The sequence below is a fragment of the Rhamphochromis longiceps genome, linkage group LG1, assembly GCF_057381845.1.
Source record: "Rhamphochromis longiceps isolate RC_006_pf linkage group LG1, R_longiceps_female_GT1.1, whole genome shotgun sequence".
Classification (NCBI taxonomy): Eukaryota; Metazoa; Chordata; class Actinopteri; order Cichliformes; family Cichlidae; genus Rhamphochromis; species Rhamphochromis longiceps.
The window spans coordinates 1,545,649-1,572,619 of NC_140557.1; the positions used below are offsets into that span (position 1 = coordinate 1,545,649).

Genomic DNA, 26,971 nt, shown 5'->3' on the forward strand with positions numbered 1-26,971 from the left:
CGGTGGGGAGAGGCAGACCGCCCTGACTCCGCAGCAGCAGGGAGGCCCCACACTCCAGACCGCAGTCGGACGGCCAACTCCTCCTCCTAGCCCTCCCGCTCCAGCAGGCCGCAGAGAATGGGGGTGAGAGAAGACTCCAAACCTCCCTCCACCCGCTCATTGTAGTGTTGATGCATATGTGTTCTAAGGTGCATTTAAAACCCAGGAGGGCATGGAGCTACCTGCCAGAGAGCAGCAGGTAAGCGCATAGTCCCTCCTGCTAGCCCTCAATGTCTACGTGTATTTAAAATTGAGAGGTGGGCAACGACGCCAGGGGTGAGGTGTACACCCTGATGGTACTTTGGACTCCGTGATTGTGCCCACCCCCAAGATCCTATATGTATGTGTAATGAGAGTGTGAATAATGTGAATGTCTAAGTTGTGGGATAAAATTGAGGCAGAGGCAGCCAGAAGGGGACGTGGGGGGGGGGGGGTAGCCTCCTCTGCACCCTGGTGACACACCCCTACTCCAAGGCCCTGCATGTGTGGGTGGTTGTGGTGGAGCGGGAAGAGGGAGGCAGCTGGAGATGGGGAGGGAAAGAAGGGAGGGGCAGGTAAGATACATTTCTTATGTAAACCAAAAGATTTGAACGGCGGGTGGGTGTGGCTCCTATTCCCTCTGTGACATCAGACAGGTCGAAGAATAGAAAGCGTTTAGAGCAGCTGGGTTTGGGCTCAGAAACGTATTATTAGAAACTTTGTGCTTCTGATAACGAGTGAAGGTAAAGATTTTGTATGTAGTTCTTTTCTTATATGAAACCTTATTAGGGTGTTCCTGCAAAAAACAGCCTAAAGTTACATTTTAAAAACATGTTTCACTTCACGCTTGACTGAAAGTTTGATACCAAACTTTTAAATGTGGCCTGTACATCACTTCAGGTATATCACAGTTAAAATACTGTGTGTATAATCAGACCGATGCAAACTGGAAGGATGCTTCACACCAACAGGAAACACTGACCAATCATTTAAAGTCCTGTCACTGACTGTGATGCTCATCAGAGACTACGAGCTCACATGTAGAAGGACAGAGTCCACAAAGAGCCCTTAAAGTCAGCAGTGAGAGCTGCCAGGAGCCTGAAAGGACGCTAACACAGCGCTGCACGTCCCGAGCTGATTGGTGGATCTTTGGTGGAGGCAGCTAAAAAGCCAGCGGTGTCATATTAAAGGGAAAAACTGAAGTTTGTGTACAAGGTCCAGTGTTCAGAGAAGCTGGACTGTTAGTGCTCGTTCTATTCAGCAAAGAGTCAAATTTAAACAGCAGCGAGAGAAAATGGTTGACATGAAGTTGTGGCTTTGATATATGAGAGCCGTGCTTGTTGTTAGGAATCACTGAGTATTGAAGTCAAGAATGAATATTATCTGTTCAAATATCATCACGTCCACATCCTGCACAGCTTATCCACCGTGCTTCATCCTGATACCTGAAGTTATGGAGACGAGGAGGCGAAGCTCTTCAGCATTTCAGTCGTTTCTCAGGAGAACTTCAGGATTTACTGGAGTCTCTGAGTTTGCTCACCCTGAGACGAAACCTCACCTGGCAGGTGGCTGACCCCTCCCCTCCTGCCTGACTCTCTGTTTCACATCCTGTGAATCTCACAGCTCGTATCAGAGTTTACATCTCTCCAAACATGAAATATTTGTGACATAAAACACAGCTGACTTTCTAATCGATCAGTGATCAATGACAGGACAGAGGAAGTGATCACGGAGGATTTATTCTGAACTCTGAACCGACCAGTATTCATAATTCTGGCCTCGCTAAAAATGTCTCTGCTCTTTATTTATCGGTCGCCATGGTGACTCATTGACGGCTTTGTGATCAGAGTCGCCTGAAAAACAGGAACAGAAAACTCTGAGTTTAAATTTAGACTCAGAACAGGGCTGCACGCACACACACACACACACACACACACACACACACACTGCTCACAAACCAAAGGTCAGAGGTCATCTCTCAGTCTCTGTCAACAGCAGAAAAAAGACAAACCAGTGACTCCAACAACACAGCAGAGTCCAGGACAAAGTCCCCCAGTGTTACTGCAAACAGCTGCTTACAAACCCACAGCTGGAAGGTGATTGGCTACAGCATTCCTCGTCCACCCAAAGCACGAAGGGGGGTGGAACTACACCCAACGGCTGAAGAGCAGCACAGCACCTGTCTGATCAAACTGCTGCGTCACGTGGAAGAGCCCAAACATGCCGACAGCTTCAGTTTATCAGACGCTCGTCTCTCCTGGAGCATCTCGAGACGCTCTATTGACTATTAGCTGTTGCACAAACAAATCGCTTCCTGTGCTCATGAGGTGATGTTGGAGATCAGATAAAGTTTATCACATATTGTTGATTTCCTGTGGCCAGTAGGAGGAGCCATGATTGTGACTCGGTGCTGCTGAGCAGATGTTTCTGCTCTGACTCTTACCAGACTTGAATTTGAACATCTTCAGGTGTCGTAGGAAAACCCCGACTTCACCACGCAGGCGCTCGGATGACAAGGAACAAATATGGAGTCAGTGTGTTAAAGAAGAACAGCTGGAAAACAAACGGAGGCTTTTCTTTTCATACATGTGCATAAACGACAGAGCCACGGCTGCTTTACCTGAAGCCACGTGTGCAGGAAGAACTGCAGATTGTGTCATTTCCACCACTTCTGTGCATGTGCAGGATCTGGAGCATCATCCGGGCCCAGCATGTGACTCATTTTTGTAAACAATCATGAAAAACACTCTTTACACTTTCAGAGCTCGAGTCACTTTGTACACGAACCGCACAAACCTGAATCCACAGTGGGTGTATTTTAGATACGCACGTGTGGATGTGACAAAGCCCCGTACAGCTCAATCAACATGAAACTGAAAGCTGAAGCTCAGCCAGCCAGAGAGAAATCCCCCTGGACTCCAAACCTTCCAGCCGGAACCCGGGAATAATGTTTGACTCACATTTTAAGTTGCTCATGAGTCATGTGGGAACTGCCACTAAATCTGCTTTTCAGTCATCAGAGACAAACTGATGCATGCCGTCATATCCAGCTGTGACGCACCTCAAAATGTACGTAAAACTTGGATTCAGGGCTGAGTCAGACCTCTCACGCTGTCACGTCAATGACTCCAAATCCTTTTACTTGTTTTGAAGCACTTCGTGGTCTCGGTATCTGTAGGGAACGACGAGAGGACACAACAGGACACTAGCCAGATAAAGTAAGAAAGATAAGCTTTCATTAGGCTGACAGCAAAAATTCAACAGGACGAAGCAAAAAAACAAAATCCAGAAACAAGGAGACAAACAGAGGAAGGAAAAGACAAAATAAATCAGGGATGAACATTTCAAATGTAAAGAGATTTCTCAGACAGAAGCCACGACAACTGTGGAACATGGTTGTATCACACACACACACATTTATATATATACACACACAGCGGTCCCCGTAGGTGGACTGGTCGGTAAGCCCAATGGTGATTTTTTGTTTTTATGGGCCAGATGCTGGGAGATGTATAGAAATCCATTATTGTAATTTTTTTAGGGTCCCATCATAATTTCTTCAGAAGTAAGTACTGTACAGGGAGTGCAGAATTATTAGGCAAGTTGTATTTTTGAGGAATAATTTTATTATTGAACAACAACCATGTTCTCAATGAACCCAAAAAACTCATTAATATCAAAGCTGAATGTTTTTGGAAGTAGTTTTTAGTTTGTTTTTAGTTTCAGCTATTTTAGGGGGATATCTGTGTGTGCAGGTGACTATTACTGTGCATAATTATTAGGCAACTTAACAAAAAACAAATATATACCCATTTCAATTATTTATTTTTACCAGTGACACCAATATAACATCTCCACATTCACAAATATACATTTCTGACATTCAAAAACAAAACAAAAACAAATCAGCGACCAATATAGCCACCTTTCTTTGCAAGGACACTCAAAAGCCTGCCATCCATGGATTCTGTCAGTGTTTTGATCTGTTCACCATCAACATTGCGTGCAGCAGCAACCACAGCCTCCCAGACACTGTTCAGAGAGGTGTACTGTTTTCCCTCCTTGTAAATCTCACATTTGATGATGGACCACAGGTTCTCAATGGGGTTCAGATCAGGTGAACAAGGAGGCCATGTCATTAGTTTTTCTTCTTTTATACCCTTTCTTGCCAGCCACGCTGTGGAGTACTTGGACGCGTGTGATGGAGCATTGTCCTGCATGGAAATCATGTTTTTCTTGAAGGATGCAGACTTCTTCCTGTACCACTGCTTGAAGAAGGTGTCTTCCAGAAACTGGCAGTAGGACTGGGAGTTGAGCTTGACTCCATCCTCAACCCGAAAAGGCCCCACAAGCTCATCTTTGATGATACCAGCCCAAACCAGTACTCCACCTCCACCTTGCTGGCGTCTGAGTGGGACTGGAGCTCTCTGCCCTTTACCAATCCAGCCACGGGCCCATCCATCTGGCCCATCAAGACTCACTCTCATTTCATCAGTCCATAAAACCTTAGAAAAACCAGTCTTGAGATATTTCTTGGCCCAGTCTTGACGTTTCAGCTTGTGTGTCTTGTTCAGTGGTGGTCGTCTTTCAGCCTTTCTTACCTTGGCCATGTCTCTGAGTATTGCACACCTTGTGCTTTTGGGCACTCCAGTGATGTTGCAGCTCTGAAATATGGCCAAACTGGTGGCAAGTGGCATCTTGGCAGCTGCACGCTTGACTTTTCTCAGTTCATAGGCAGTTATTTGGCGCCTTGGTTTTTCCACACGCTTCTTGCAACCCTGTTGACTATTTTGAATGAAACACTTGATTGTTCGATGATCACGCTTCAGAAGCTTTGCAATTTTGAGACTGCTGCATCCCTCTGCAAGATATCTCACTATTTTTGACTTTTCTGAGCCTGTCAAGTCCTTCTTTTGACCCATTTTGCCAAAGGAAAGGACGTTGCCTAATAATTATGCACACCTGATATAGGGTGTTGATGTCATTAGACCACACCCCTTCTCATTACAGAGATGCACATCACCTAATATGCTTAATTGGTAGTAGGCTTTTGAGCCTATACAGCTTGGAGTAAGACAACATGCATGAAGAGGATGATGTGGACAAAATACTCATTTGCCTAATAATTCTGCACTCCCTGTATATGATGCCAGTATTTCCCACATTTTCTAGATACTGCACCAGTACTGTGTGTAAAATGCCATCAAAAAGTCAGTTTTATTCTTTCTCACCTGTCTTTCTGTCACTTTTCACTTTTTAAAGGTTGCCATGTTAGAAAGAATATTTTGCCCTGCCATGCTGTTTATTGATGTGGCAAATGAATGGTTTATGCAAATATATCTAAATCTGTCATCAGTAATGATCATGTCTCACCTCTAGTCTTCTCTGTCTCAATGTCAGGTTTTCACCATGTGTTGTAGATAGTTCAGGAGGTTAACTCGACCAACAGTCTACTTTCAGGTACTGTTTAGAATACCAGAATAGGGAGGATGGTGCAGGTTTAAGTTTATTAGACTGATGCATATATACCAACAAGACAGCGTCCATCACTGTGACAACAGCGTTTGTTCTCAATCAAAGGCTTTATGGTTTTTCCTATAATACCTGGTGGGCCGATGTTTTGTCCCAGTCCAGCCCTGGCGGTCTATATCGCGGTTCATCTTTCGCAGCCTCGCTGTTTCGCTGATTTTTTTGTGCAATTTTGCATACTTTTCCCCCTTTTGTCTTTTTTTATACAGCGCATTGTGTTCTGCGTCCTGATTGGCTGTGGACCACTGTCCATTAGGGGTGCAACGATACACAAAATTCACGGTTCGGTTCGGTTCGATACTTTGGTGTCACGGTTCGATATTTTTTCAATACAAAAAAATGTTCATGCCTTTTTAATTTGTCATTTATTAAAATTATAAATATATATTTTAACTCAAAAGTACAGTTTTTAAATTTAACCCTAACCCTTGTGCATGTTTTTTATTTTGACAGCGAATGCGCACCTGCGGACCACTTATGTGCAGCCCTGGTTATTTAGCTCGTCATATTGCAGCCACAGAAATTCTTTTGTCCATGAAACCATAAAGCTGCACTTTCTTTTTGCCTCATAGTCTGATTTGTCATAACTTCTCCGTTTTGTGGTAAGCTTTTCTTTGGCTGTCACTTCTTCACCCTGACCTGTCTTATTTGGCTCAGCAGAACTGAAATGCTTTTACACACGCACTCACATAAGCTCAGCGATTCTCTGCGCGATCAACCTCTCACATGTTTAAGCTTGCTGCGGGAGATTTCACTTGTCATGTTTGCATAGTAAGCTAACGATTGATAAGACGATGTCAGAGGAATTGGTGCACAAATTATCATCACTCACAGATCAGTGCTGTCATTGCAAAGTGAAAGCAAAAAAACAAGCGCAAATTCAAACGCGATTTCAATATGTCACATATTGACAGTGGCTCATCGATGCCAATGACATAATTACCCAGCTACATTTCTGAAAGAATGCAAAAGCATTGACATATATTTTTCCTTCCTACAATAGCCCGACGGGCAGGGAAGAGATAGATTTTGGTAGCCCGACTGAAAAAATCGCTAGCTCCAGGACGTCGGGCTAGCGATATTGCAAGCCCTGTATCTGATTGAGGAATCACTCATCTTTGGAAAAGAGAGTTTATTACAGAGAAATGTCTCTTTCCAAAATAAAAGCTATACTATCCGCTTCTTCTGGGCTATATTCTCAGCAGCATAAGGAGAATCATGTGCTAACAGCTGTCTAAATGACTCGGCTAAAGTTAGTAGCATGCTTGTTGTTTTTGTCTTTGCACTAGGATGATGTCGGAGTAAATGTGCAGTCATATTCGTTGTGTTCCCACTAGTGCTTTCAGGTTAATCTCGTTGAAATGACGTTAACGCCACAACACGGCAAATCTCCGTTAACGAGCTACCGCCGATCGCTCCGTGCATGGGGCTAGACGGCCAACACGTTAACGAGCTAACTGCGCTAACACACTAGTTCCCACCCATGTAATTGAGCATTGCATGGCACATCCAACATACTGTTTTACTTTAGTCCATGACTCGCTTACCTTCAGGGTCATACGTCACATGAAAACCAAAATAATTCCAAACGCCAGATCTGAATGAGGGTGGGGGAGGTCCATGTTGCAAGGAGAGCTTAACTTCTGTCTTGCTAGCTTGCCCTGCGCTCTTCCTTCTGACTATGCTGTCTGTGTTGAGCGCTCAGTGGATCTGCGCTCGACAGTGCAGCCTAGGCGGAGTAGTCGAACGCAGATTCACTGAGCGCTCAACACAGACAGCATCGTCAGAAGGAAAATTGATAAAATAAATTACAAATGTTGTATTGTTCGATACATATGCGTACCGAACCGAAAGCACTGTATCGAACGGTTCAATATCGATACGAATATCGTTGCACCCCTACTGTCCATCAGTCCCGTGCACGTGTCTCCTGTACAGCACAGAGTGCGTTCAGCTCGTCACATTTACATAAATCTTCCATCCTAACAGTGTGACTCATAAGTGCTGGACTGTACGTTTGTCAGTCTTCTCCCCAACAAGCACAACAATGTTGACGAGACGTCGTCACGTGCGGGTGTCTTTGGTTTCATCCTGTAATGCTGGACTTGTTTGTTTGTTTTTTACGAAGGTTTGAACTTTGAGCGTATAAACAAGAGAGAAAACTGAAAATGTTCATGCCTGTCTGAGAAAAGTGTCTAAAGTGTGTAGTGACGGGTTTTACAGCCTTAAAACATCTGTAATCATTGTAAATAAAGTCGGCTACTTCGCACACACACACACACACACACACACACACACACACACACACACACACACACACACACACACACACACACACACACACAATACAGCAGCCTGAATATTGAAACTCTCACTCTGGGCCAAAAAGGCTAACATGTGGTCATGGAGCCAACCACATTAAAGGGTTTAAACACAGACACACACACACACACACATATATATATATATATATGCAGGAAGCTCCTGAGGATGTTTTACCAGTCGGTGGTTGCTGGAGTACTTTTCTATGCTGTGGTGTGCTGGGGGAGCAGCACAGCAAAGAAGGACTCATCCAGGCTGGAGAAACTGATCAGGAAGGCTGGCTCTGTGGTCGGCATGAAGCTGGACACTCTGGTGACAGTGGCAGAGAAAAGGACATTAAAGAAACTGATGGACATTATGGACAATGCTGGGCATCCTCTGCACACGGCCATAAACAACCAGAAGAGTCTGTTCAGTGACAGGTTGCTTCTCCCCAAGACAAGAACTAACAGACTTAAAAACTCCTTTGTCCCACACGCCATCAGACTGTTTAACTCCTCTCTGGAGGGGAGAGGGAGGGGAAACAGGAGGACAAAGGAGGGGGGAACAACTGCACCTCACTGTGCAATACCTTGTGCAATACTTTTTGTAAATAGTCAACAGTGCAATAGACTCAATACTTGAAATGTGCAATTCACTTGTATTTTTATTTTTTATTCCTATTTATTCTATTTATCCCCTTTGTATATTTTATTTATATTTGTCTCTGTATTTATATATGTGTGTGTGTGTGTGTGTGTGTGTGTGTGTGTGTGTGTGTGTGTGTGTGTGTGTGTGTATATATATATAACAGTTCTGTAACTGTAACTTTGGTCGGTGCTGTGCTTTTTTTGGAAGTCGAATTTCCCAGAGGAACCCACCCGAGGGATTAATAAAGTTCTATCTTATCTTATCTTATCTTATCTTATCTTATGTGTGTGTGTGCATGTGTGTGTGTTATATTGTGTAACCCTGTGATTCATGCGCAGCTCTTTGGTCAGTGTTGTTGTTTTAAATGTGTTTCCAGATAAATTTGGATAAAGAGAAAGAGACGAAACATAAACGAGGCAGAAATAATCGAGTGGTTTAAAAAATGCTTTAGTTTCGTTTGATTACTTTTTGTTCTGTTATCTTCAGCCGTAACGCCCCCCTGCTGTCCCTCTGAAAGCCCCCTCCTCTCCCCGGGAGAGCCCCTGTGACCCCCGTCTCCTTCCAGTGAGTGAGAAAGAGAGAGCCTTCGGCGATGACGTAATCGGGAGGGTGTGTTTACCGTCTGTTTCTGTGTTTGTAAATAAAATGTAACTAAATTGCGACTCATTAACACAATGGGTTAGTTTGGCTCGCTCTCACCACCCTGCGCTCTGATTGGCTGCGCCCGCGCTTCGCTCCTCTCCGATTGGACGCTGTTTGGCTGCCAGGCGGAGGGAGGAGGGAGGGGTTGGGTGTTGCCTCGGTGTGCGAGCTTCATTCCAGTGTTGAGCTCTCTCCTGAACCGTCGCTTCGTCCTTCTGCTGCTCCTCTTGCTGTGCCTCTCTGCGCCGAACAGACCGAGTCCCGGAGCATCATGGGAGTGGAAGGCTGCACCAAATGCATCAAATACCTGCTCTTCTTCTTCAACTTCATCTTCTGGGTGAGCGCGCTCGCGTGTGTCTGTGTGTCTCCCCTAGCTGCTGGACATCGTCACGTCCCCCACCCATTTACCGCGAGGCCTGCTCCGGGACGCGCGCGCGCACATTGTCGGCAGCAGGGGCTCGCGGTGGGGAAATCACCGTCAGCGCGGGAGTCGTGCGCGCGCTCTGCTTACGTAACCACATTGTACCTCCGAGGCAAAGTGTGGGTGCTGTGCGCCGACGTGCACAGGTGGGGACAGATCAGGTGTGTGACCGCGGGCGATGTTCACTGCTCGGTTTGTGTGGCAGGAAAAGTCGGAGCTGGAAGTTTGGTGTGTGGCTTTGTGTGGATTACATCCTCCTGTATGCGTGCGTGCGTGTGTGGGTAGGATGGGTGGGTGGAGGGGTTTCCACTGGATGAGTCAAAGCCTGTTGGGTAATGGATGGTGGAAACATTTGTGGGCAGTTTGTCATCTCCTCCTCCTCCCCCTGCTGCTGCTCATGGTTTCTTCTCTCTGCTCTGTGGAAAGTCCAGGAGCGCCGAGCTGCAGTCCTGGAAAGCTGAACAGAAAGTCAGACGATCCCTGTTTTACATCCTTACTAAAAGTGAAAGTGAAGCAACCCTCCATAGCAAACAGAGGCTCTGCACCATTTCATGGGCGGAGTCCACACGCCACCACAGAGGAGTCTGAGCCGTCCCACCGGGAGCGTCTCCAGAGCAAGAAGCGAGTTTTTAAATCAGAAATAAATCCAGCATCATCCTTTGGCATCATAAGGAAGGCGGGGCTCTTCCTCGGCTTCTGCCGTTTCTCGCAGGTATCAGTGATGGCCACTCCCAGCTCGCTCTTTGTCAGCGAGCGGCGTTGTTGCCTTTTACCCCCAAACATCTCCTAAAGCTGACCGAGGCGCTCTTAGTGTCAAACCACATGAGCAGCAGCAGGCAGGTAGCCGCTCTCCAAACACAGCACCAGCCTCTGAAGCGGGTTCGGCACAGCCAGGCTCTGTTTGTGTGAGCCGGGTTAACAAAACCTCAATCCCGCGATGGTCGTTGGTTCTTTGTGTCATCGGTCGAGCGCTGAAGGCTCTAAATCTTTATTGGCAGGAAAATCTGTGACACTAACAAAACTACAGTTAAAAGTCCAAACTTTAACCCTCCTTCACTTTTACCACAGCTGTCCAGTGGGCCAAATTAGAGTGTTTGCCTGGCCAATTCTGGCCCCTGGACCTTATGTTTGACACTCCTTTGATGGCCGACCTGCAGCTGTTATATGATGATAAACTTACTTAGAAATCAGCGGCTTTATCATCACCGTCGGTTAGGTCGTTGGATAAGCTGTTGTCATAGAAACAGTTTTATTTTCACATGTTTACACAGCTATTTTCTTATCAGCTGTTTACGGTAAACAAACGCGTATGTGAGCAAGTGTGGAACCTTTTATCCCGTTACAGTGTAACAGTGTTTGTAATTTCTAAAACCTTTTAGATATTTAGGCAAAAATTAGATTTTATTGTTTTAAAAAAGTCGCGTCGAGTCCTGGAATCAATGCAGCTGATGATCTCCTCGTGACCCCCACCCCCACCACCTCATGTTTTATGTTTGTTCTCACTAAAACGCCGTGCTCAGGGGACCCTTAGTTGCCCTTTGACGAGCTTCAAGACTTTAATAAATGTCTGATAAATAAAAGAATAAAGTGACTGAAGCCTCTGCTGTGTGTCACACTGCTGGGATAATTCTCCACGTTTAGCTCGGGTCTGGTGTGTCGCTCGATTTCAGCCGCTTTAATAGAAGTCACAGGAAGTGTTGTACGCGCTTCTCAGGAAGCTGCAGAGTTAAAAATGTGTGAACTTTTACATGAAAGTGCTGATCAGTGTTAGTGGAGCTGAGGAAGCAGCTGCAGCTCAGCAGCCTGTGAGCTTCCACCGCTCTCACACATCTGGCGTGTCCACGCTCCAGCGCTAACAGGAAGTCTGCGCCTTTTAAAGTGCTCCTGCAATGGAAACGTCTGAAACAACGGGCTTACCCCGAAGTTCTCCGTGTGCAGTCGTCACCTCGAAGCATGACAGTGTGTGTTTGCACGCCATTTACACACACACACACACACACACACACACACACACACACACACACACACACACACACACACACACACAGTCTCAGACGGGGTCTCTGGATTTAATGTCTCCCCCAGGAAAATGTTGGAAAATGTCATCTTTCCTGTTTTGTCCGATAAACAGTCCATGTGTGGACGAGTAGAAGCCTGAACATATTCAACCAAGCGTGCGGCTGCTTCATTATCTTATCAGCTCCTCTAATCATCAAGCGCCATGCAGCGGCTGAACTCTAACAGATGTGTTTAAAGGGGATTTCCACGGGCTGTGAATATAATTAGCAAGAAATGAGTAAAAACACAGGTGATGATGATGGTGGTGGTGGTGGGGGTGTCGATGAATGATGCAGGGTCATCCTGTCTGGAGCCCGGCCCACAATAGCCCCTGATTCTGACTGAAAGGCCCGACTCGCAGAGCCACAGCCGAGCAGTCAGCTGTGCGCCGGGGAGAAGAAGAACGCCGTTTCTGTTCCAGCAGCTCACCTGTAAAACCCTCCTGCTGCCTTTTCATCAGAGTTGTTGGCTGCAGCCTCTTTCTGTCAGTGTGGCTCAGAGCTCTCGCTGTCAAGGAGAGACAGCGAGAGCTCTGAGAAAGGAAAAAGTCAAGGATCAGCTCGACCCCACAGCCTGCGCAGCGGCGTGATGGTCCGAAGCCGACCCGGCCGCTTCCTTTTGTTTGTGCGCATGAAATAAACGTTCTCATGCTGAGCGCAAATCAGTTTGACTCGTTCTGATCAGCTGGGCAGCCTGCTGCAGCTCTTATCTTCATAGTCACATTTTATTTGGTCTGCCACGCCCTCTTTCAAACCCGGCGGCTGGCGAGCAGCTGTGTTAATGATTCTCACACCTTCAGACTTTCAGGTAGAAACGATCAAACCTGAATCATGATTCTGTTTTTTCCTGCCTGCTCCAGAAACCCTGTTTCTCTTTGTGCTTGAATGAGTCTTTTATCCCTTTTGGTCTGTGAGCGTCACAGCAGCTGCTGGTTTCTCGTTATGTTTCTCGTGAACAGTCAGTTTGGTCGGTCGGGTGTCTCTGCTCGCGTGCTCGCGGCTCGTTTAGCGGGAGGTTGCATTTTTAGGTCTCCACGTGGGAAACGGCCAAATGCTGCCCAGAAATATCAGAGAGTAGCTCACCAACGAGTACCACACACGCGTGAGCGCCGCGACGTGCGCTACAGTCCACGGGGAGCGAGGAGGCGTGCAGCAGATGGTCAGAGCGCCGCGTTTAAGGACACACACACGTTACCAAACCTTCTTACTTTCACCGTGTGCCGCAGCTGCTCGTACAAAGTGTGTGCGCAGCACTGAGGCATACCACTCCATCGTAGCGGCGCACCCTGAACTTTGACCTTCTGAGGAAAAGTGTAGCCGGAGCAGAGGAATGTGGGACCGACTGATAGGAAAATACGAGCGCGTGAAGCTGGACTGAAGAGACAGCCCGGCGGGCGTTTCTGGACTCGGCCTTAGCGTTCTGTTTGCCGCCATGTTTTCAGGCGCCAGAAGCGACCTCGTTTGGATGACAGGGCGGCGTGCTGAGTTAGCACAGATACCTGCTCATTAGCGCTGAGCAACTTCCAAATGAAGCGCTTGATCTTCCCTCAGGTTCTCGGACACTCTGTTAGTGCAGCTGACCTCGCAGCAGCTGGAAGTGAGCAGGACGCCATTTTGGTTAAAAAAGCGAGAGAAATCAAAGACGTCTGAGTTTGTGTGTGCAGTGCTCAAGCAGCCGGGTCACGGTAGCACGAAGAGCGTGGGAAAGAAGCCAACTGGGCTTTGAGTTTGAAGGTGTTTGAGCTCGTAAGATGTCCCAGTTTCACTTTTCTCCCCTTTGACTAAACGTAGTCTTTAAAAGTAAAGATTGTTTCTCCATTAATCGAACTTTAAACGGTTCTTCAGGGTTAAACAGTTAAACTCTGGGTTTAATCGTGACTCCTTTTTTAATCCTCAGTTACTGGTTTTAAGGCGGGGACGAACAAACGTGTGAAATAAACCGACCGGAGAACATCTGGATCATCGCTGAAACGAAATGAAAACAATAAAAACAGTCAAACCAAAGTAACGCCGTGACTTGCTGCGTCAAACAGGATGTGGGGGTGGGGGTGGTTTGGAAAGGAGCCGCATATCCCGACCCCCACCCTTCCTCCAACCCACCCCCAGCATGCCCGACATTCTGCCTCGCGCTTGTGCGGCGGGCAGAAATAGACAGCGGTGGGAGGGAAACTCGAGCTGAAGTGCGAGGACTTGGGCGGAGCAGCCGTGTTTTCTCTGCCTGTGAACTACGAGCTGAGCAGCAGCTATGATGGATGCAGATTCCAGTTATCCTGAAGTGGCGGCGTGGTACAAAACGCACGTGGATGCTTTTAGTGACAAGACTTCTTCTTCTTGTCCCGCTGACCCGTCCTCTTCCGGCTCCCCGTCAGGTCCCGGCATTCCCCTGAAATAGGAGAGCACCCACCATGACGCCACAGACCACACCCGGCTTCTTAAATATCCCGATACCTGCCGCGCTTCCTTTGTGTCTGGTGATGGGTCACAGCAGTCTGGCACATCTGCTCACATCTGCTTTTACACAGTGTAATAAACTGGAACCGTGTGGCTGGAGCTGGTGTGGGAGTCTGTTGCCATCACACATGTGCATGATGATGATGATGATGATGACGAAGGTTTCATTAAATGTTAATGACATGAAATGAAAACAAAGCTTTTATAAAGTGTTATAGGTTCATAAAATCTAAAGCCAGGTCATTTTAGTCCATTGGTAGCTGGTTGCTAGGTAACATGGCATCATGTCTGATATAGATCAGATCTTCAGAGGTCTAAGGTGTACCTGTGTGCCAGGTGTGCTTGGTTGACTGAACCGAGGTTTGGGGGCATTATCATAAAGCTGCGTCAACACAGGAAGTGACCAGAGAAAGTCGATGATGTCAGACAACTGCGGGTGAAAAAAAAATGGAAGCAAAGTGGGCGGGTCCTAAGATTAACTTCCCACTACTTCGAGGTGAATGAGCCCCGCCCCTCCCTGAGCCTGGTTCTGCTGCAGGTTTCTTCCCACTGTCACCAAGCTGTCGCTCAAACGGGATGTCTGCCCGCCGGGTTTCTCAAACTGGAGTCGTCTTCACCGACGAGCTCGAGTCCCAGCTGATTTCCTGTGAGACGAAACCGTCGTCATTAACGCCTTTAATTGTTTTTGGACAACAAAGAGCATCAGGATCCTCCGGCAGCAGCTGTGAGTCACTCTGGGTTTGATCAAACTGTGATGGGATTAGTCAAACACAGGCGAGCCATTTCGTAATCCCAGCAGGCCAACTGGCCAGAGCACCAAACCAGTAACGGTTCGCCAGTCGCTGCCTTTTATTGTCCTTCAGCGCTGATGGCGAATCCGTTTGTGCACAAGTTTAAGGAAACGAATAAAGAACCAAACAAATGTTGATAAGTGCTGTCCATAAAGACCTCGCCACAGTGGGTCTTCCCACAGTGGGATGGAGGCGTGTAGACCACTCAGCTTGTTCACTGATACTGGAACAGCCCGGAGCAGTCGGTGTTCATGTCTGACCACCAGCTACAGGTGGGTGGAGTCTGGGTGGTGTAACTCGGCGCTGGAGTAAGCGAGCTGCACATCATCGTGCGCCTGCAAACCTGAGCCTTTCTAGCCTGTCAGGAGTCTCCCAGCACATTTCACCACATGTGATTCCTGCAGTGCATATTTGGGTGTTGTTGAATTATGCAGCTAAAATAATGAAGATGTTATTCTTTGCAACAACGTGGAGCAAGTATGCAAGAGGAGAAGCCGTGATCGTGGCTCTGCAGCTGCTGTGAAGGCCTGTTTGTGTAAACGAGCGAGAGTTCCAGCGAGAGCACTTTAACCCACAGACCGGTCACCAGTGATAACATCAACGATATCGCCTCATAAATACAAATTAAAATGTAAATGAATAACCGTCGGTCATTTCCATATTCCTCCAGGTCAGCCTGGAGGAGCTGCTGCAGGTAAGAGCTCAGAGTCGGCTGTGTTTGTGATCATGTAGGTGTCGCCTCCGAGTCCAGCTCCAGGCTTCATTTATGTAACGCATCTGGTTCAGCTCCAGTGATACTGACACAGCCTGCATCACTTAGTGATATTACTGTAGTTACCTGCAATGTAAAGCACCTTAACGTGACTGTTGTCGTGCTTTGATGCTGTATAAATAAAGTTAAGCTGAATGTAGAGTCAGACACGCTCCCCGCGTTCAACGGTAACCTGCAGACCGATGAAGTCTGGCTGATCTGCTCACAGAGTCCAAATCTGCTCGTTTCAGAGCTTCAAACAGGAAGAATCTGTTTAAGCAAACTTTGATCTTTGGAAGGAAGTCCGACTGGATCATTTATTTATTATGAAGTACGGTTGAGTCAGTGCTCCGCAGCTAACATTTTATCTATCCCACGAAGTGTTTTTCCTGGCAGAGCTCCTGCAGTGTCTGCACAATGGGACCAACAGGAAGTGGAATGTCTCAGCAGGACTGGCTGAAATTACATATTTTATAAAAGCCTCCAATCTGCTATTAGAATAATGTTTTTTTTCTCTAAACAATTGTGTAGAGAGGAGAAGGCGGCTCTGCTCTGCTCAGTGAAAGTGAGGCCTGAGCTCGTTTTTGAAACAGGAAAGAGTTTCTTCTGCTGATGAGACTCGGACTCCAAAAAGCAAACGACTTACTGAGCTGTGACGTTTGCATTCTCTTTGATTTTAGTGCTCGGTGAGCATCGAGCTGCAAACCTCTACCTTCAACCTGTCCTGAAATGATCCCATAATCATGGTTCACGTGCTCACCAGCACCTGGTCGAGCTGGTTCCAACCCTGTTGTTTTGTTGTTTGAGGTCAACTAACGGGAAATGTTGAGCATTAGGTGAATTTTGTCTGTTTATGAAATATGTGTAGAAGATGAGGGTTCATCGTATACGTGTCCAAAGGAAGTTCTCCAGTTAATGAGGAATGAAATGAATGTGATCCAAATATCGGCCACAGCTCATCATCCCAGCAAAGCAAGACAGGAATAAAAAAAGGAGCTTGAGGGGCTCAAAGAGTTGGGTGTTCGTCCTGTAATCGGAAGGTTGCTGGTTCGATCCCCGGCTCGGACAGTCTCAGTCGTTGTGTCCTCGGGCAACACACTTCCCTACCGCCTACTGGTGTTGGCCAGAGGGGCCGATGGCGCGATATGACAGCCTCGCCTCTGTCAGTCTGCCCCAGGGCAGCTGTGGCTACAACTGTAGCTGCCTCCACCAGTGTGTGAATGTGAGAGTGGAATTGTAAAGCGCTTTGAGGGCCCTGAAAAGCGCTATATAAATGCAATCCATTGTTGTTGTTGTTAATAATAATAAATATAAGACGAGTGCAGGTGTGGTCATGATTTTCTGTCTGTCCAGTAAGTGATGAAGGCAGAATTGATTAATAGACCACATCCATCCACCACAGCTGCAGTCGGAGGATGAGCTCTGCGTCAGCTGGTGGAGGAATCCTCACAGCGTTGATTCAAACGGCTACAATGAGGAAATCAATCAGCGACCAATACGGACGCATCCCGGCCGCAGACGCGTCGCTTCTCAGTAACGTGTCGGGGATTACGCCGCTTCCCTCCGTTCACGTCCCTGTCGACCTGAAAGTGACGAAGCTTGGTGCAGTCACAGTGGGAGGGTGTCCACGTCTCACCGCCACGCTCCGTGAAACACGTCCACTCGGTGTGCTCCATTTGAGCCGCATCCAGCTCGTTGAGACTCCACATTATGGTGCATTTAGCTCACGTTCCGCATGACGATCGCTGGAACTGCCCGTCGCCTCGCCAAGAGTATAAAGCTGCGTTCGTACTTTTAAATGACAAAGGTAGTAAACACCTTAAAAGGTTACTTGGCAACAAGAGGCGGGACTGTTGGTCAAACTAACTAACGACTGCAGGAGTCAGAATTTAAGAAAGACGTCCTGAGCAGTCAGAGTCCTCTGTGCTCTCCCGGCTCTGCTCGGTGATAAATGATCAATGAAAATCTGCTGCGCTTCAAAAGGGGCGGGACTTATGACACAATCCGTGTTTACCTGGACGCATGGACTCAAAGCCTGACTGGAATAAAAATGCTTTGTGTAAACGTGCCAAGAATCTGTTCCTCCAATCAGGAGTTAGATCATCAGTTTGACAGGTGTGCGTTATGTCAGCCTCACGGGGACGCGTGGCGATCTAGTCTGAAGACGTGAACATGGCTGCTGAAGGGTTTCCCTGATCCAGCTTTAAATCTGTGGAGGCGAGCCCGCCTACGCGTGGCGTGGTGCCCGCCGGGCTCTGTTGGTTTATTCTGGGCGAGGCTTGAATTGCGCTTTTCTTCGACCCTGTCAGAGGCCGTGTCGTGAGCAGAGCAGGACTTTCTGGATCCTGTTCAGTCTGGAACCTGAAGCCTGCTCCTGTTCTCGGTTTATCTTTACCTGATCTCTGTCTGGTGTCTCTGGCGGACATGTTTTTGTTTTCTCCCTCACTTCCTGGATAAGTGATGGGGTCAGACGTGCAGAAGTGATGGTTTTTGTAACCTAGCAACAAGCACTTGTGACACTGCGATGAGGATGCGGTGGGCGCGTCCAGCGACTCTCATCAATAAAGGTAACTTTTTCCACATTCGGAGCTTCTGCTGTCTTTGCAAACGTCACACCGACAGTTTCCACGAAACAGTAAATGAGTCGAACAGCTGCTCGACATCTAAAAACGGCTGTAAGATGTGAACGTTCTGCACATTTTCACTCCCGTGTTGTGAAAGATGAGGACACATCACCATCAGAAAAGGAACAGCAGCGGAAAAATGAAGTTACGAATCCGACCGCCGTCTCCCATCTGATTTTAAACAAACTTCAGTCAGGTTTCTGACGCTGAAACGAATAAACGCTCCGTAACGAGGGCGTGCTCGTACCCTCAGACCACCCTCGCTCACTTCTGTTGCTGACCCGTTATGTAAACCGGTCTTGTTGGTGGGGTTGCTGCTGTCAGGGGTAAAGAGTTAAGTGCTTCTTAGGAAACAGCTCAGAGACCGTTTAGCCTCCCTGAGTCATGCTCCAAGTGCGTGTGTCGTGGTGTTGATCTGGTTGCTAGGCAGCAGCATGCTGTAGAGCTGGAATGGACCTCGATAATGGAGGAGGAGGAGGAGGAAGATGGGGGTTGTTTTGGTTTCAGTGAAGCTTGAGTTTAAAATGGAGATGATGAGCGTCATTTTTCAGCTTCACAGCTTCAGCAGATTGGTCTTATTGTCCTCGTGTAGATCACAGCTGCGTTTATAGAAATCAGGACTTGATCTTTTTGGATGAATTTGGAGATTACATCAGTCCAACATACTGTCATGGATACAGGAAGGAAACCAGTCATTGAACTTTCCTCCTCACTCTGACTTTACTCTGACGGCGCTTCTTCCTGCAGTCGTCTTCGTCTGCGTGTGTGTTTAATTTGAAATGGAAACGTGTGTTTTGCCGGCTTGTTGTTATCAGGCCCTCACAGAGATTTCCTCTGACTGGGGGAACGTGTCGCTTCAGATCGGTTGCAGATGTGTGGACTTGTTTCTCAGACCGATGGTGGAGTGTACACCAGAAGGTGATGGGCTGAATGAAGATGCGTTCAACTTTTCTCTGTTTTTGATGGTTCAGTTTCTCTGAGGAGCCTCATTTGAGCCTCATATCTACAGTCTGTGTTTTACCTGCAACAGGTGGGGGTAAGTCACGCCCCCTAAGTAGACTACTGTGGATTTTACACCCCTGAAAGAATTAGTTAGAGTGGATGCTGTGTTGAGAACTTTCAGTGCTTCACCTGCAGTCAGACAGGAAGTGAAGCCATTACTTTACTTGTTGCTCTTCCACCCTGATTTGTGCAGCTGTGTGAGTTTGGTGTTTCAGTGTGGATGCATACAAACAGCTTTCATGTGGATGACTACATGTGCCGTGTTCTGCGTTGCAGCTTACTGGAGGTGTAATCCTGGGAGTGGCCCTGTGGTTGAGACACGACCCCAAGATCTCCACCCTGCTGGGTCTCGAATATGATGGAAACCACGCCCCCAGCACCTTCTACATCAGTACGTACTCATCTGTGTCTGCTTCATGTCACGTGTGTGCTCACCACGTTATGCTCCTGTCTGTTTATGAATCTTTTATTTGTCCAGGTAAAATCTCACTGCCCTGGTTCATGGCAGCAAAGGTCAAAACAGTTAAAAACAAATCAGCGGACTTTCCTGCCGTCGTTCATTGTTAGATATTCTCAGCCCGCAGATATGAAAGCAGAAGGATTCATTTAGTGCTACAATCATAGGATGTATGTGAAACATTAGCTCGGTGCAGGTGTGATTCGCACCGATCTGAACCAGGATGCACCTGGTTGTGTAGCATGCAGCTAGACATTGGAGCTGAAAAACATCCCGTGTGAACTACAGATGCTAGCTAGCAACGAGCCTTGAGATGAAGGATAATTCTCCGTATTCTTCCTCCTGTATTTACTTTTGCTGCTCCCACCCCAGACACATGGTAACTGGACCGATTCTTATAAAGCGCTTTTCTACTCTCAAAGTGCTCTATACAACACCCAGTCACACCAGCACTGACTCTAAACTGAGTGCTGTCTAACCACATTCACACTCCGCTGGACGCATCAGAGAGCAACTTGGGGTCGATACTTGGCATGCAGACTGGAAGAGCCAGGGATCGAACCCCCGATCAGTAGGTGACCAGCTACCTCCTGAGCTACATCCACCTGCTCCACACATCTGGCCGGTGAGCAGACTGAACATGGTCACATGGTTTGTAGCGACGCATTTTTGGTTCGCTTGGAGTTCACGGGACTCGAGCCAGAGTGAACCAACTACAGGTGTGAAAATGTCCTCGGTGTTTAGCAGCTCAGTAACTTCCAGTCAAAATTGTCCTGTTCGTGCAGTGACCTCACAGCAGCCATATTATTGGTCACATGATGTCATTGAAAAGGCTCCAACAGCACAAACACGGTCCAGGTGAAGCTAGCAAACCGCTAGCAGCTTCAGCCACCTATCTGTCAAAGAGGCCACGCCCCTAATAATGCAAACTTTAATACAATTTAAACAGGTGAGTTATAGAAGTCATGAGGAAGGAAATGATCCACAGAGACCAAACAGTTTGTTTCAGGCTGTAAACATGTTTATGGGGACTGACTCGCTGCTGCCCCTGCTGGTTAGGACTGTCCTCTGTGAGCACCTGCTCACCTGGTCAGTTTTGTGCCAGTTTTATTGAGCTCATGATTAAATATATTAGTGAGTAAAGCCTTCATGTCCCTAACACTTAGTTTATACCTATTTATTAGGCACTATCAAAGTTTAACGTTGTTATTTTAACATTAATAATGAATCAATCGTGCATCTGCCTCACAGACTGAAGTAGTTCCACTTATCAGGGCATAAATAGTTTATGTGGATCTATCAGAGAAACACATCAGCTCGCTGCGATGAAAGCTCACCGTTGTCCTCCTCGCTCTTATTAAAGCTGAGATGAAATCGAATGGGTTTAAAACTTTGGACCAAAGCCGTGCAACAGATGTTCTGAAGAACGTCCAGATGTTCTGAAGAACGTCCAGATGAGGTTGTAGCGTGGTAGGAGGGGCCTGGGTTTGAACGCCGGTGGGGTCCCGCTGTGTGGAGTTCTCCATGTGCTTCCAAAGATTCCTGGATCAACTCCTGTGGTTCTTTCTTGGACCAAGAACCAACAAAGGAACCTGACCAGAACTTTAAATCCTCCCGACACACGACTAAAACATCCTCGTCCTCCAAATGTTCGGCTTCTTTAATTGCAGTCGTGGATTTTTGCAGCTCAGTTTTCTCTGACTGAAATCATGAATCTGGACCGCATGGCTTCTAAGCCTTCTCACATGTTTCTGAGGCTGCTGCTGTGAGTTTAAGTCACCGGAAATAAAAACACTGAGCTCTGAACTCTGAGTGGCCACCACGCCTTGTAGATGAGAGAGAGGCTGCTGCAGAGCAGCAATGGCAAAGGCTCGACGCGCTGCAGCGCGGCGATGACGGTATCGTGTCGAGCGTCAGCTGGGAACGGGCTCAGGAAACGCTGGACAGTTGGAGGATGGAAAAAGTTGATATGATGAATGTTATTTCCTGCTGAGTCGCACAGATTCAGGGTTTGACGTGCCTGATCTGTGAAGCCAGAGCATGTCGATCCCGCCTGCAGCTGCTGCAGTAATGGAGGGGGGAGGGGTTCTTGGCCCACTGCAGGCCTCTTTGTACCAATCAATCATGGTTTGAATACCACAGGGAGAGGCAGAGTGTTGCTGCTCACCATGATGTGCATCACTTTATGGACACGGCTTTCCGTTCTCTAATGGCTGCAGGAAAATGCTCACGCAGCGAAAGCCAGACTGGTTTTTGAACATCCCAGTGAGTCCAGTGCAGAGAGGCGGGCCCATTCGTGCTGTGCAGTTCTGTCACAAACACACAGTATGGAAGCTACTCCTGTTGGTGGAGCATTCAGAGCCCACTTTTTAAGCTGCTTCAGCTTCCCTGCAGTTGCTGCTGTTTCCTCTGCAAGCTGCTTTGCAACCCAACAGCTCCTCCTTTTCATTGTAACTTAGTCAGTGTGGTCATCCAGAGGAGGAGGCCAGGTGTGTGCTGGCGCAGGTATCATGGCAGGTCCTGGGGCCGTGCTGCCGTCTGACAGAACCATCAGAGGACGACACGAATAGGTTTTGTAACGGCGCCATGTTGCAACTCGGGTGGAACGTGGGATTCGTAGCATGAATGCGGTTGTCATGTGACACAGTCAGGTGGAAGTGAAGCTGAACGCTCTCAACTTCTTGTGGTATTCATGACTTGTAGGTCAGAGGCTGTTTTGAGAGCTCAGCCCGCCGCGCCCAAACCAACAGCTACTTGTGATCAGCGCTGATGGAGCGCACACAGGCCGTCACGTGATCCCGTTTAAAAACGGCTGTGACGAGATCCGAGTCGTTCCCCCGTCTGTGAGTCATCTGCAGGGAGTAGAGAGATGAAAACTGGCATTACAGGAAAAGCAGAACTGGTGTGATTTAGCAAAGTAAAAGTGAGGAAGCGTCTCGCAGGGAAAATAAAGGCGTGGCTGTTTGGACGGCGCCGTCGGGCTGCGGTTGTTAAAGGGGAAAAGCTTCGCTCATTAGAGAGGATCCACTCAGGGACTTTCTCTGCAGCGGCCTCGATGATTGCACCCTCGCATTACATAAAGCCTCCCTCTCATTCCCGAGGAGGGGAGGAAAAAACACTGTCGGGATAGGAAAAAATTCCTCACTCGCTCCTGCTCCTCCTCCTCAGTGACCCCACCCCTCCTCCCCCGTCCTCTGCGAGAGTTTCTTCTCCTTTGCTTGCTCCTGCTTTCCGTCCCCATCTGGTTGTGTTTAGCGTTCAACTCAACTTATTTTTCCGCGGCTCGATCGCCATCTTTCCCCTACATCTGTTTCTCTCCTTTCTCCCGGCGCTCACAGACACGGTGACCCTCCTCTCGCCTTTCTACACGATTAAACACATGCACACACTTTAAACTGTGTTCTGAAGCAGCGGCAGACGCCTGAATAGTCGCCTTGAAATGTGCTCATGATTCTAAAAATGAGTTTCTCTTGAATTCTGGAGAAACGAATGTTGCTCAAACCCGATTTCTCACTTCCTCCACTGCCGTACTGCAGATTTCTCAGTGATGAGGAGTCAGGGGTTTGGTTTCCTGCAGGTTTGGTAATCTTTTGTTGCACAGTTAGTAAGAATTTTATCTGACCGTACAAATGCCTTTTTTAAAAATCAGGCTTACTGGAAAGAATAAAGAAGTGTAACCTGATGAGTCAGACGTAGATTCATTTTGTAAACCTTGCACTGGATCGTCCCCAACAGCTCTTCTGTCTTTGTCACGAAGTGGAACGTTGAGAATTTTATTTTGAAATGACTTCCTGTCATGTACTTCCTGTTCCAGTGGTAGATGTTCCAATTAGACATAAAGTTTCTGATAGTGTTTTTTCTACTCTTGGATCTGAATGATGTCACAGAAACGGGATAGAAGCCACACCCTTTTTTCTTTGTGAGTTGTAGCCAATTAAAAGAAAGTTGTCTCAAAGAGGGAGGAGCTAAAATGGCGTGTTGTGGAGGATGAGCTGAGGCCCAGTGTCAGAGGATTATTTTGAATATTTCAAACTGTTAATCATGCAAAGCTGCTCTGTAAGAGTCCAAGAGTAAGAGCGTGGATCAGAATAATTCCTCTTTGCATAAGTCGTCTTTGAGAGCTCAGCTGCTGCTGATGGAAAGTTAGCATGGCGCTCGCTCGGAGCTCTGGAGCGAGGCGTTAATGGCGCTGTGACGCACATGTAGAAGAACGGTATGAATATGTTTCAGTTCAAGAGTAAGCTACTTACCTACTCTTAGTTCATCTGCGAGGCCCGTGTATGATGTAATAATCATTATAATGACAGTGTGAGTGAATGCTGTTAGCGGCAGAGGCTCGTGGCGAACGTTCGGTCAGGGACGGCTGAAGTTTTGGTCTGAACTTCTCTCTCACGGACTCCATCGTGAGCTTTGAAGCTCTCGCAGATCTTCACACCTTGATTGTCATTCAGCACAAACGTCCTCGGTCTCTGCGACTCTTACAAGACACTGATGTGGAAGATGAAAGCCCTCTGTGAGTACTGCAGTCTCACAGAAACCAGGCGTGTACACGATAAAAGACCTGTCGACAGGTGACTCTGACGTACTCTGATTACATCCTGTGGAAACAGATGCCTGATGACAGTCGCGCAGATAGATCGTTTGTTTATATCGAAAGTTTTAAATTATGACTCGGAACCAAATATTCTCCTTTATCTTAAACATAACATTTCATATTTGCAATAAACTTTATGAATTTAAAAATGCTGAATGTGTAGGGCGGGGCCTAGTTGAGCTGTACCCAGGTAAATGTGGAGAGCATTTCCTGAAATGCACCTTTTTCACAGTAAAAGCCTCTAAACCCTCTTTTTTTAAAATCTCCAGTAAATGTCTGAGGACACTGGGGCTTCAGGAAGTTCTCGTGCTCTCAGATCACTTGACTCCACTCAGTTTCCTGTTCAGCAGCAAGTCACTCACACAGCGACCCCTCCAGCACCCAGAGGAGTAAACTGAGCCCCCTGGTTTCACGTTGACTCCCACAAGAGTTGAAATGACACCGACGTGTCAGGAAGTCCCAAAGAGTCCCGGCCCTCGGCCACATTCACGGGAGGGACCAAAATGGAGCAGTGGTAAATATTCCACTACGTGGGGAATTCGTTTACTGAAAACCTCCCCTGACAACAGCCTGCGTCACATCCACTAACTTTGCTCTGTAGTTTTATTTTTAGTGCCTTTCTGGGTTCGTGCTCAAAGGTACAAAAATGGTGCATCATGAACTGGGAATAAAGAAATGAAACCACCACCGGGTTAGTCATGTGACTGCGTCACTGTGGCTAGTTCTTATTAGAGAGCATCCAACCTTTGCAGGTGGATCTGCAGGAGACTCGTCGCTCTGATGCAGAAACCTCCAGATTAAACTTTCCCGGGAACGCACATCCAAAGACGTGCAGATTTATTTATGGAAACTCGCTGATGCCCACGCATCACGTCATCGCTGTTTAAAAAGGATTTTAAAAATGTTTGTCATTTCTGTTCTTGGGAATACAGAAGTTTTCTTAAATGACACGAAATCAAATATTACATCAGAAATTCCCCTTTTGGCTTTTTGTTCTACTTCCTTTTCCAACCAAAGAAACCACATCTGCTTATCGCAGCTGTTTGTGTAATTTTGGTTTCACTGAGTGAGTGAAGGCGCTGCCTGCAGCTGGTTAATGCAGTCACAGATTTTAAAATGCCGTCGACTGTCATAGACTCTTGAAGACTGGCTTCAGTAACCCTTGACGCTCTCCTGAGGCTGCTTATAGACCAGAACGACTGGCTGTGCTTCAGGAGTGAGCGAGGGTGCTCTCTGCAGATACCCCGAGAAAAACGCACAAACTGCTCTAATGGTCGCCAAAGCACGACTTTATTGATGCATGCTGAGGATTCACAATTTGTCATTGAGGTCGTCTTTATGGGGGAAAGGGTTCAGGCAGGAAGTGTGGGCACCGCCATGTCTGCGTTTCTAGCATCAACCTTGAAGTTCCACCTTAAAGGTCTTTATCGCTTGTTCCATTGTGGATTCAGGGTTTCCTCCCGAGGCTGGACCACTGTATTAACAATAGCTGTAATAAAAGAAAAAAGTAACAGGAAGCAGCAGAAGGGAAGGTTTCCACCGTACGATGAACAATCCCCAGATGACTTCACACATGGGTAAAATATTTGGAGGTTGGGTTATAAAGGCTTGATCGTCAGAGGGAAATTCCGAGGTTATTTTCAGCAGCGAGCGGAGAAACAAACGGACGACGGCGGAAGCAGCGACTCTGTGCTCATCAGAAAAGACAAATGATAATAAATCTAAGGCTAACCCACAGAGAGCCGGGTGGAGGCAGATCTCCACCCACCACCACCAAGTCCTGCTCACAGGGGAGAAGCCGGTCGTGCCGCTGTAATCAGACTGAGGCAGAGGCAAAGAGCAGAGCTTACAGGCTCTACTGACAGACAGTGACTGTAAGGGTGACGTCTGTGGACTCACAAAGGTACCGTCTGTTTTCTGGACGGTTGAATCAAAGTTGTTGGAGCAGACGAAGTAAAGGTTTCCAGGAGAAGTCTGTGGGGGGACTTCAGACTAGGAGAGGAACCCATCAGTCTGAAAGTGGAACCACGGTTACATTTTTAACTGGATGAAGGAACGAAACAAATGTAAAGGAACCAAAGTCCTGAAGCTCCAAAAGGCCAACACCCTGAGACAGCGTCCACAGGCTGTTCTGGTTCTGGACCAGGGCTGCCACAGCTGTGTGAAAACCACCCGGGGGATTAATAAAGTTTTATTTAATCTAATAACTTTAATCTCAGCCAAACCGATTTACTCACAAACAAATAAAACCCTAAAAAAAGCCCAACAATAACATTTTTAGGTTGTCTAAGTGACTTATATATCACGTTTAACCTGAGTAGCGAAAGACGGCGGTGATCTGAAAACGATTTGTTGGGAGTTTGCGGTTCTCGGGCGCCTTCAGTGACCCTCGAGCTCCCGGTCAGCTGTCGAGCTGGTGGGTAGCAGACGTCTCCGAAAACGTCGAAGCACTTTTGCAAATATGCGGTGTCTTGATAAACCGAGCAGATATTTGATGTTTACACAGCTACTTTCTCGCCTGAAAATATGTCAAAAGCTTATTTTGTGACCCAGAAAGATTAATAAGAGTAATTTTAAAACTAACTCGCTGCTGCCATTGTTGGAAACGTGAATTGGCTGGGCCGCGCTATGAATCCTGGGATATGGAAAGGGTCACGAAGGTTTTACACCAGACCCATCCTT

At 47.2% G+C, this 26,971-nt stretch overlaps 1 protein-coding gene across 1 annotated transcript in view; it reads left to right on the forward strand.

The window, feature by feature from the left end:
* Window positions 1–9,342: 9,342 nt before the first annotated feature.
* The window catches only part of LOC146678044 (CD81 antigen-like), a 28,607-nt gene continuing 10,978 nt past the window's right edge, over window positions 9,343–26,971 (forward strand). Inside the window, exons 1-2 of the mRNA XM_085416736.1 lie at window positions 9,343–9,478; window positions 19,515–19,629. Coding sequence (XP_085272862.1) covers window positions 9,413–9,478; window positions 19,515–19,629 — 181 coding nt within the window. The 5' untranslated portion in view covers window positions 9,343–9,412. The remainder of the gene's footprint in view (window positions 9,479–19,514; window positions 19,630–26,971) is intronic.